The 11543-nt window shown below is 36.2% G+C and overlaps 1 protein-coding gene across 4 annotated transcripts in view; it reads left to right on the top strand.

Annotated features, from left to right (window-relative positions):
• The window catches only part of si:ch211-196i2.1, a 120295-nt gene that overhangs the window by 36091 nt on the left and 72661 nt on the right, over window positions 1-11543 (top strand). For all 4 annotated transcript variants that reach the window (XR_012396669.1, XR_012396667.1, XR_012396666.1 and 1 more), the window contains exons 2-4: window positions 1739-1883; window positions 3320-3478; window positions 7297-7492. Coding sequence is in view for 1 of the 4 variants with exons in the window: in XM_009295261.5 (XP_009293536.1) it covers window positions 1739-1883; window positions 3320-3478; window positions 7297-7492 (500 nt within the window). In the remaining 3 variants the exon portion in view is untranslated. The remainder of the gene's footprint in view (window positions 1-1738; window positions 1884-3319; window positions 3479-7296; window positions 7493-11543) is intronic.

Here is an 11543-nt window from a genome sequence, read left to right as displayed (position 1 = left end):
ACAAGACGCCAAAAACAGATTCATAATAGCTCACAATAGACAGCTCACATAGCTCACATTTCTAAACTTAGCAGTTTTAATAATTCATTTAATTACTGATTTATCTTTGTCATGATGACAGAAAATATTAATTGACTAGATATTTTTCAAGACATTTCTATACAGCTTAAAGTGACAATTAAAGGCTTAAAGGCTTAGTCCCTTTATTAATCCGGGGTCGCCACAGCAGAATTAACTTATCCAGCATGTTTTTACGCAGCGGATGCCCTTCCAGCCACAATCCATCTTTGGAAAACATCCATTCACACTCATTCACACTCATACACTATGGACAATTTAGCCTACCCAATTCACTTGTACCACATGTCTTTGGACTGTGGGGCAAACCGGAGCACCCGGAGAAAACCCACACGAACGCAGGGAGAGCATGCAAACTCCGCACAGAAACGCCAACTGACCCAGCCAAGCAACCTTCTTGCTGTGAGGCGACAGCATTTACTACTGCGCCACTGCATTGCCTATTATTGATTATCTAAATGCAATAACATATGCTAGTTTTAATTGTAATCATAACTCTTCCATGCTGTATAATGATGTTTTTGAAGCTTCCAAAGGCACATAAATCTATCATAAAACTAACCTACACATCACATATATATATATATATATATATATATATATATATATATATATATATATATATATATATATATATTAAGTGTAATATTAAGTAAATAGATTATAAGTGAATTAATATGATAAAATTATATTATTATAATATATTATAAATTTTAAAAATATATATAGAAGTTAAGTGTGTTTTTGTAACAAAAATATTTAAAAAAAATTTCAAATTATTACATGAAATTATTAACATGATCATTAATTTAAAAGTGACCATCAACCTATTATAATATTATCATAATCTCATGGTAGATTAATATTATGTCAAAAATTAATGTTTTGGATTATATGTATTTTTTATTTAACTTAAGTTTAACTGTTTATTCCATTCCGTCTTTTAATAAACATCTACACTATGACCCAAAGTCTCTTGTGATGAATCAGTTCTCAGAGTCAACTATTTGCCCTGCCAGGTGCATTTCAGATTTACTCATTGCAGGCTGTGTTGTCTGAGTCACTCGTTTGATTAAATGCAGCATTCAGCCAGATTTATTTGTCTCATTTTGCACAGCGCTGCACACTAAAACACAAGCCTGCAATCTGCACATGCACATACACAAAAACATGAGCAAGCACACAGTATACTCTGCAAATTAAGACCTTCAGAACCCGCAGGAAATGAGCATGTTGAGGAGAACACAATGGAGGGTACTATGGGTTCCAACTGCACCGTTTAAGACCAGCTGACTTGTTATGACCCACTAAACGTTTAATGAAAGGCCTGAACAGGTCTGTTTCTCAGTACGGTGAACTGATTTCCTGAGTGACTGCTCTCACACAGACTTACCTCAGAGTTGCTATAAGACCTCAACAGAGCTAATGAATAAGACTGAAAAAATGCACCTAGACAACAGAGGCTTTTGTTTACAGGCTCGACTCTCATCTGTACCTGCTGCTCTATCCAAAACAGATGTTTCTGGGATAAATTATGCAATCTAGGTTAGACATAGTTGTCCTGTGTTTTTCACCACCCTCCATGTTTAAGGAAAAATGCTGAAGTTTTGATGAAAATGTGCTTCAATCCGCCTAATTTTTTTTCTCTTTTTAATGGCAGATGCAATCGACCTTCTTGATCATCTATGGCAGGTTGCTAATCACAGTAATGCATCGGTAACGCATGAAAGCAAAAGGTGTCCAGTTCTGCATGTAGGCCAGTACTCAACACTTTCTGTCCCACTACGGCAGGTGTTCGGATACAGGTATCTACACTGACTAATGTTCTTTTAAACTTTATTGAAGCTCCTTGTTCTTAATTAGTTTGCTGTTCACGTCATTGAAAATGCATTACTGTATATATACATAGATATCACTTCTTTGAAAGTACATTACACTCTTAGAATAAAAGGTACTGCGGCTGTACCTTTAATACCTATCAGGTCCACATTTGTACTTAAGTATTTATACCTGAAAAGTACAATTGTGTGCCACATAGTACCTTAAAAGTACAAAAGTTAACCCTTAAAGTATAAAAATGTTCCTTTAAGGTACCAAAGTGTACCTTTTGAAAAGGTACCGCCCCAGTGATGGCTTCTCTACCTCTATTTCTGAGTATGTATATATTATATAACTGCAGGCTATGTATATGCTTGATCGCTGTACTGTCCACCGTATATTAAACACCTTAACTCTTTCTGATTGATTATCATGCAATGTGTGCATTTAATGCTGTTTTGGAAGCTTTAGATGCACTTAAAGTAAAGCTGCTTTAAAATATTTATTGTGAAAATTGTGCTATATAAATAAAATTAAGTTGACTTAAATTGAATTGAACCGAGTTGAATTTAGTTTAATTGAATTAAAAAGGGTATACTGCAAAAATGTTTTCTGACTTTGTGTTTTTGTCTTATTTCTAGTCAAAATATCTAAAAAAATAAATAAATTTTAAAAATCTTAAATCAAGAAACATTTTCTTAACAAGTGGTTCCCAAAGTGGGGGGTCGCAAGACCATGGGGCTTGGTGATTTTCTAAAATCTTATATGTTATTAAACTATTAGAATTACCATATTTATCCATAACCTACAGAAAATAAAAATATTATTTAATATTTACGTAAAACAACAATATAAAAAAGCCATACAAACAAACACCATACAAATAAACATCACACAAATAAAAGCTATGAAAAATAAAAAACATACATAAAAAGTTATACAAACAAACACCATACAAATAAACAACATACAAATAAAAAGCCATACAAACAAACACCATACAAGTAAACAACATACAAATAAAATCCATAAAAATAAACAACATACAAATAAAAAAAATACAATTAACCACAAACAAATAAAAAGCCATACAAATAAAGAATAAAAATAAAAATTCATACAAATAAACAACAAACAAATAAAATCTATACAAATAAACAACAAACAAATAAAAAGCCATACAAATAAAAATATTTCCTAGCAAAATAATCTGCCAATGGGGTAAGCAAAACAATCTTGTTTTTGCTTTGAAATATTATTATTTTCTTTACCCCATTGCTAATTTTGTCTCATTATTTCCAAAAATAAAAATAATGTTTGGACTAGAAACAAGACAAAAACTGTAAGTAAGAAAAGCATTTTTTATTTTTTTTTGCAGTGTGCTGTAATATAATTTTTCACTCTTTCTCTCATTTCTTTTCAGTTTTGGTGATGAGTTCAGTTTGCTGTTGCATCTGCGCAGCTCTCAGTCTGAAGACCGCAGTGTGTTGACCTTCCTCTGTCCAGATGGACACATTCTTCTGCAGATCCGCATCAGTGCCTACACTTTTAGCTTCATCAGCACTCAACAGCGACACTACGAGTAAGTCTTCACTAATTAAAGTTCCTCTGCATGCCAAACAAGCTTAATAATCAATCATCAGCTAAGTGTGAACTCTTGAAATAAAGAAATATTTAATATGTGAACAATATCTCAGATTTCAACCTCAGCTTTTGCGTCTTTTTATAGCGTAGGACTACTTTAGGTTCTAGAAGGTGCTTGATATGACAGAATATCTGAGAAAAAAAAATCTAACAGGACTAATCTTTCAGGATTTTTCCCTATCCAATATATGTTAAATGCTCATTGTAGACCATTACTATAATCACACTGCCCCAACTGAGAAACTCAGGGTTCGCCACAGTGGAATGAACCGCCAACTTATCCAGCATATGTTTTATGCAGCAGATGGCCTTCCAGCTGCAAACCAGCACTGGAGAACATCCATACACACTCATTCACACACAAACACTACGGCCAATTTAGTTTATTCAGTTCACATATACTGCATGTCTTTGGACTGTGAGGGAAACCAGAGCACCCGGAGGGAAACTCATGCCGGGACTCAAACCTGCATCCTTTTTGCTGTAAGGTGACAGTGCTAATCACTGATCCACCGTGTCTTTCTTTCTTTTCTTCCTATTATTTACTTTTTTATTTCAGATCAACCATCCAAATGATTAAGAAAACATATGACAAGAGCACTTGGAAAAAAGACAAGGCTGCATTATTGCTAGTGTTGAATCACTCCAAAATGGGGATTAAAAGGAACCGTCTGAAAACTCAATTGCTTTTGTGGTCTTGATGATTTTGTGGTTCATTCTTTGGTCCCAAAGCCATCATCTTGGCAGGAAAAAAGATAATTAAAAAGGCACATCTCAGCGAATCCTGTTATGTAACCACAGTCTGTTTATCCTCCTCCTTCTCTCTTATTTTCTGTTGCTTGCTTTTTAAAGTCATTGACCTCCTTTGTTCCTCTTCCATGATGACAAAACCATCCTCATCGTATCCTCATTATTCATGTCATGAAAGTATTAGTTTTGGCCAGTGGGTAATCTTAAACACAAGCACAGACCCCACTGTGTTGAGGAGCTCTTTGATAAATTAAACCTATATTTCTGTGACTTAAGCCAAGCCTTTCAGTCGAGACGTATAAATGAGGCATGGGATTCAACTCGTGGCTTCTAAAAACTAATATTTGGACCTGTCGCCTAATTACCCACCTGCAGGACAAAATAAATGGATTTTTACACTCCCGTTTTACCTGTCCGGGCTTCTCGTTCATCACGAGGTGACATAACAATGCCATAATGTTCTGACTGTATTCTCATATGGTTTTCTGTTTAGTTTAAGCTTGCATACATCAAAAAAGTGATTTGTCATTACAGAGACAGGAAGTGTTGTGTCTCTCGATGCCAGGAAATTTAATGGATTTTGCTTTCCCTGGGTTCTTCTGAAAATCCCTGTTCTCTGGTGCTTTACATGCCTTTTGTCTAACCCAGGGCTTTTCAAAGAAATAACACAGAAATAATTTAATTTTATATATAAAATATATATATATATATATATATATATATATATATATATATATATATATATATATATATATATATATATATATATATATATATATATATATATATATATATATATATTCAATTCAATTCAATTCAGCTTTATTTGTATAGCGCTTTTACAATGTAGATTGTGTCAAAGCAGCTTCACATAAATGGTCATAGTAACTGGAACAGTGTGGTTCAGGTTTTAGTGTTTAAGTTCAGTTCAGTTCAGTTTAGCTCTGTTCAGTGTGATTTAATCATTACTGAGAGTTCAAACACTGAAGAGCAAATTCATCGATGCGTAGCTCTACCAATCCTGAACCATGCGAGGCAGTGGCGACAGCGGAGAGGGAAAAAAAACTTCACCTGATGGGAGTGAAGAAAAAAAACCTTGAGAGAACCAGACTCAGTTGGGCACGACCATTTTAATTTCTCCGCTGGCCAAAAGTCTTGTGCAGAACTTCATTCGTATGTAATTATATATATATATATATATATATATATATATATATATATATATATATATATATATATATATATATATATATATATATATATATATATATATATATATATATATATATATATATATATTATAATAATAATATATATTATTAATAATAATATATATATATTATAATAATAATAAATATATATATAATAATAATTCCTCAAAGCTTTTTACATATATTTTGGGGGGATCTCCTTATCCACCACCAATTTGTAGCATCCACCTGGATGAAGCAACAGCATCCATGGTGCACCAGACCACACACCACACACCAGCTGATTGGTGGGGAGGAGACAATTATGCCAATCATGATATGGGGATGGTTAGGAGGCCATGATGGACAGAGGCCAGTGGGCAAATTTGGCCAGGATGCCAGGGTTAAACCTCTACTCTTTTTTTTTTTTTGAAGGGCGTCCGTTCTTAATGACCACAGAGAGTCAGGACCTCAGTTTAATGTCTCATTTAAAGGACAGCGCTCACTTAGCCGTATAGCAGTATAGTCCCTATCAATATACTGGGGTGTTAGGACTCACATATAATGCAGGTTGAGTGCCCCCTTCTGGTCTTACTAATACCACTTCTGGCGGCAACCTAGCTTTCCCATGTGGTCTCCCATCCAGCTACTGACCAGGTGCAGCCCACTTATGCACTCTGTTCACTTTTCAAGACAGTGATGAAGCATTTAACAGTCTTAAATATATGTACATTTATAAAGCACAATCCCTTTACAGCAAGAAGGTCGCTTCTTCAAGCCTCGGCTGGGTCAGTTGGCATTTCTGTGTGGAGTTTGCATGTTCTCTCCATGTTTGCGTGGGTTTCTTCTGGTTAATATGGTTAATATTCCCCCACAGTCCAAAGACATGCGGTACAGGTAAATAAAGCTAAATCTGCCATAGTGTATGTGAGTGTGTGCAAGAATGTGTGGGTGTTTCCCAGTTTTGGGTTGCAGCTGAAAGGACATCCGTTGCGTAAAAAGTGCTGGATAAGTTGACGGTTCATTCCGCTTCGGCGACTCCTGATTAATAAAGGGACTGAACCGACAAGAAAATTAATGAATGATGAATTTTTATAAAGCTTTAATTTGTATCATATCATCTTTGCATCAAATTCCAAAAAACAAACAAATGACTGTGTATTTCTGAAACTGTGTGTGTGGCCAGGACAGTAAATTTGCCACTTTTGCACATGTTCTAATGTATTTTTGAATAGCTAAGGTACTACATTTTTAATGGCTGATTTATGTACAGTTGAAGTCAGAGTCAATAGCTCTGCTGATTTATTATCCTCCTTGTATATGTTTTCCTCACTTTCTGTTTAACAGAGAGAAGATTTTTTTCAACACATTTCTGAACATTATAGATTTAATAACTCGTTTAATAACTGATTTGTTTTATCTTTGCCATGATAACGGTACTTTATATTTTACTATATTTTTCAAGACACTGGTATTCAACTTAAAGTGACATTTAAAGGCTTAATTAGGCAGGTTAAGGTAATTAGGCAAGTTATTGTATAACTGTGGTTTGTTCTGTAGATGATCAAAAAATATTGCTTAAGGGGGCTAATAATTTTGACCTTTAAAATGGTTTAAAAAATAAAATAAAACTGCTTTTGAAACATATTAAACTTTCTCCAGAAGAAAAAAAAGAAATACTGTGAAAAATCCCTTGCTCTGTTAAACAGAATAATTTTGACTTCAACTATATGTGCATGTTTATTAAAATCCTGTTTGTTAGAACCATTTTTTTCAGACCTTTTGATAAAGTCAAAACGTGTCTTGTCATTTCCAGATTCCCCGTGGGAGTACTGTCTGATGGAGGTTGGCACCGTGTGGCAGTCAGCGTTTCCTCGAGTCGGTTGGCATTGTATGTGGATTGCTCCATGGTGGAGAGTGTGGAATGGGCCTATAAGGGCGGTCTGGAAATCTCCACCGATGGCCTGGTTATGTTGGGAGGAATCATTGAGGGGTTTGAGACCCCTTTTGAGGTCAGTTTGCAAACAAAGTTATGTTTGTTTGTTTGTTTGTGTGTGTGTGTGTGTGTGTGTGTGTGTGTGTGTGTGTGTGTGTGTGTGTGTGTGTGTGTGTGTGTGTGTGTGTGTGTGTGTGTGTGTTATTTACACACACCTAAAGAGTGAAGGGACCAAAATCTCAATATTAATATCAGTATGCTCATTTCAATACTCAAGTCAAAGCAAAGAAATGATCACAACATTATTTGGTGCTCTAGGAGAGGCTGAAATATCAATATTAATATCAATACCAAAATACTGATGTTAATTCAATGACATGATTTTTTATGAGACACAGAAGCTTTTTATTTTGTTCAAAACGAGATAAAATAAATACCTTACCGTCAACTAGTGGAATAAAACAACACATTCAGAAAGAGACCAAACAGATCGAAGATCACACAAAGGAAACATTAAAATGCAATGAACTGAAATGTGCAAAGTCCAACATACCAGGGATGGCGTTTTTTTCCGATTAATTCGAATTAACATTTAAAGACCAATTTGTTTTTGTATCAAATCGGGGTATCGCGATTTCTTATATAAAACCATTATATACATTTTAATTGCACCACTGCGCTTTGGTGTACTCTTTGTATTAGGCTATACCTGACTGCCTGTCAGGGTTTCAATCATGGTAGTGAGGGACTGAACACAGATTGGACGGCCTAATTTAACCCAATGCATGAAGTTGTGGGAATGCATTGCAAAGCTGCATGGTGCAATTACAACAAATACAAGCATTTATCTTAAGTTGTGTATTTTTGTCTTTTTAATACGTTGGATCAAACGCGCTTTGATCCACTTCGCTATTCCAGCACTGCCTGACGAGGGGATTTACATTCAGACTAGCAACAAGTAAAATCCTACATAAATTCACACTTTATTAAGTCACGTCTGTGTGGATTGTCAAGACAAATTCCCTTATCATGTCGATAAACTCGATCTCTCTACACGTATGGAGGACGGAAAAATCTGCCATGTTAAACAACCGCGCCGATCTTATAGTTTGAACCGCGCTGATCGGCTGCTCAGGCTGGCTTCTGTAAAGATCGGCCTATACAGATCACACAATCTCAATAAACACCATGTAAATATATAAATATTTTGATAAATATTGTTAACGGAATATTTTTAACGACATGATCTTGCTTTTGGTTATATGCCGGCTTTGAGCTCTTTACGCACGCGCTCTCTCTCTCTCTCTCTCTCACAAACCGGGAGTTGAGATGCGCTGCAAAAGAGCGCTACACACTCGCCGCACACACTGGCAAGATAACAGATGCTAAAGTCCACGGGACCAGTTTTTATTTGTTACTTGTTCTTATTTTAAAATGCCTTTTATTCTTAACACTGGGTAACATATTCTCCCTCGGAGGTATTGGAGTTTAATACCGTGGTGCGCTTTAACCAACACCGCCCTGAAAGTTTACACACTGCTTATAGGGCTACAGCTCTAGTGTGTTATGAATTGCATGTTTTAAATGATAGGGAGACATGCTACGTTTAGTTTTTATTGAAAAATATAAACAATAACCTTGTACACAGTGAAATAATAATTTTTGAATGGCTTGTCTGTTGGCGGCGTATAGCTATATAAATGGAGTAAGCATATTTTTTATTAATATTAAAACACATTAATACAAACTAAGCCATCCTTTGTTTTTTTCTTTTTTGTTTTTTTTTCTGTACCAGCCTAATTAATAGAATTTATATAATATTAAGGTTTGTTATCGTTATTGTGAAAGTGTTTTTTTTCCCCGGTTCTTTCAATGTGCATTCGTGTCGTACGCATGCATGTCATTTGAGTTTTTGGAATGAAAAGATTTGTATTAAAATTATTTGTGTATAATATTCCTTATTTTAAATGTGCATTACATGCTGGATTTTCGATAGCAACCTAGCAAGCAGTTGATGTGTTTTTTCATGTTTATTTTGACATATGAATTTTGTCATCATTGTCATTAAACGTGTCATATTTGAGGGCAAAAGGAAAAATAATTTGTGGCCCCTCAGTTTTCATAAGGGATTAGTTGAGTCAAAAGTGAAAATAATTCTGTCGTTAACTACTAACAACAACGTTCTGAACACGCATGTATAAATTTGATATTATGAAAAGGCAAAAGAAAATTGCGAAATGAAAGCGATAGTCCAGAGATGCGGTCCCCACGTCGAGCCAGGCTGCAACAGTGCAGGTCTCCAGTCGGGTCTTGAACCCGAGTCTTTCTTGTTGCGAAGCGAGCGCGCTACCCATTGAGCCACTGAGTCGCCGTACCGGCCGCGGGAAAAAAATCCCGTCTTTTATAGAGTGACCTCTGCCGGCTGACAAGGAAACGATCGAGGAATCCCTCAATTCCTGCATAAATAAATATAGAAACAATCAATAGTGCGGCCTGATAAATGATCAAGTACATTGCACCAATGTTGGAGAAATAGGAAAATATTGAAAAGAAATAATAAAAAAAATCATTATTTATCAGCCTGCACTATTCCTTAGTTGTGTATTTATTTAAGCAGGGATTTGTGGATGTATGTACTCATTCGTTTATTTACTTATTTATTTGCATATTTATTTATTATTTTATTTATGCAGGGATTTATGGATTTTTCAGCTGGGAGGTGTGGTCCACCATAGCTTCTAGTCAAGGACGACAAAAGGTACAAGTGTTAAAACAAATAAAAAGTGGCCCCGGGCCCCATCGGCTGCATTTGGATCCGAAACTTGAGGCCGAATCTTGGTTGCCAATTGATATCGCTTGTTTTGGGTCACTTTGGATGAGCTCAATTTGAACGGCCGCTCTGGCACCCAGGGTCCGTAACTGAGCAGCTTTGTACACGGCCTTTTATACATACGGTAGGAACGCTGTTTCTCATCGACGGTAGGCCACATTTTCAACCGTCGCCTAGACTGCAAAGGTAGACACCACCCATCTCTTCGAGGAACGTGCTGTCATTTTGGCTTGTTTAAATCTTAGTTTTATTCCATTTGTAGCCGTTTTAAAGGGCGAAGTGCGCTGCCCAGAATGCATTGCCGCAACGAACGACCAATCAAGGGGATTGCTGTGCCAGACCTGTCTTTTTCGCCTTCTGTGTGGAAATCATGTCGAGAACGGCAAACAATACCGTGTACTAGGACGTGGGAGTGCGAGGCGGGCCTGGGGGACACGTAAAGGCCTGTGGACACTTACAACTTGCCCAAGTTGGCCGTTTGATTGACAGACGATCCGGCCGCTATGCTTTGACCACGCCCAGAGGGCCATGAAGAGAGACCCAGGCATGCAAACGGTTAATCTGCCCTCTTACGGTTTAGTAGATCCGTCACTTTTGGTCTTGCTTGATATTCCGGCTTTTTGTGCTTTGAATAATGTGTTGGGGTATCGGTATACTTATACATGTAGTGACTTTATTTATTTCATTATTTATCAGCCTGCACTATTCCTTAGTTGTGTATTTATTTAAGCAGGGATATATATATATATATATATATATATATATATATATATGTATATGTATATGTATATATATGTGTGTGTGTGTGTGTGTGTGTGTGTGTGTGTGTGTGTGTGTGTGTGTGTGTGCGCGTGTGTGCGTGCTTGCGTGTGTGTGTGTCACCCAAACATGCGAGGATGTAATACCCTTCACTTCCTGTGGGATGAGAGTAGTCTATCTTTCATCTCATCAGCTTTTCAGCATGACACGTAAATACATCTCCAGAATGCTCCCAGTTGGCATTTAAACCTCAAGTCAGGTTTACAGAGGATGTAATAGGAGTTACTGTATCCCACGCTGAACATCTGTGTTTATACTCATCCAAGATTCCAGATGGATTGTCCATTGTTTTGAGGATAGAGATTTAAAAAATAAATGATGTGCAGCTCTCTGTTACAATCTGCACCGTTTCTTACAAGATATGTGTCTTACAGGTATGATTTGTTAAAAATTAGCATGGTATAATGGCATAATTATTTTGCTGGCACTGTTCCATGAAGCACTCATTTTAATTGAAGAAAATGTATTGAGATCTTGT

This window comes from Danio rerio, chromosome 21 (genome assembly GCF_049306965.1).
Source record: "Danio rerio strain Tuebingen ecotype United States chromosome 21, GRCz12tu, whole genome shotgun sequence".
Lineage (NCBI taxonomy): Eukaryota > Metazoa > Chordata > Actinopteri > Cypriniformes > Danionidae > Danio > Danio rerio.
Note: the sequence above shows the minus strand (reverse complement) of the source record. Positions and strands in the feature narration are given on the sequence as shown.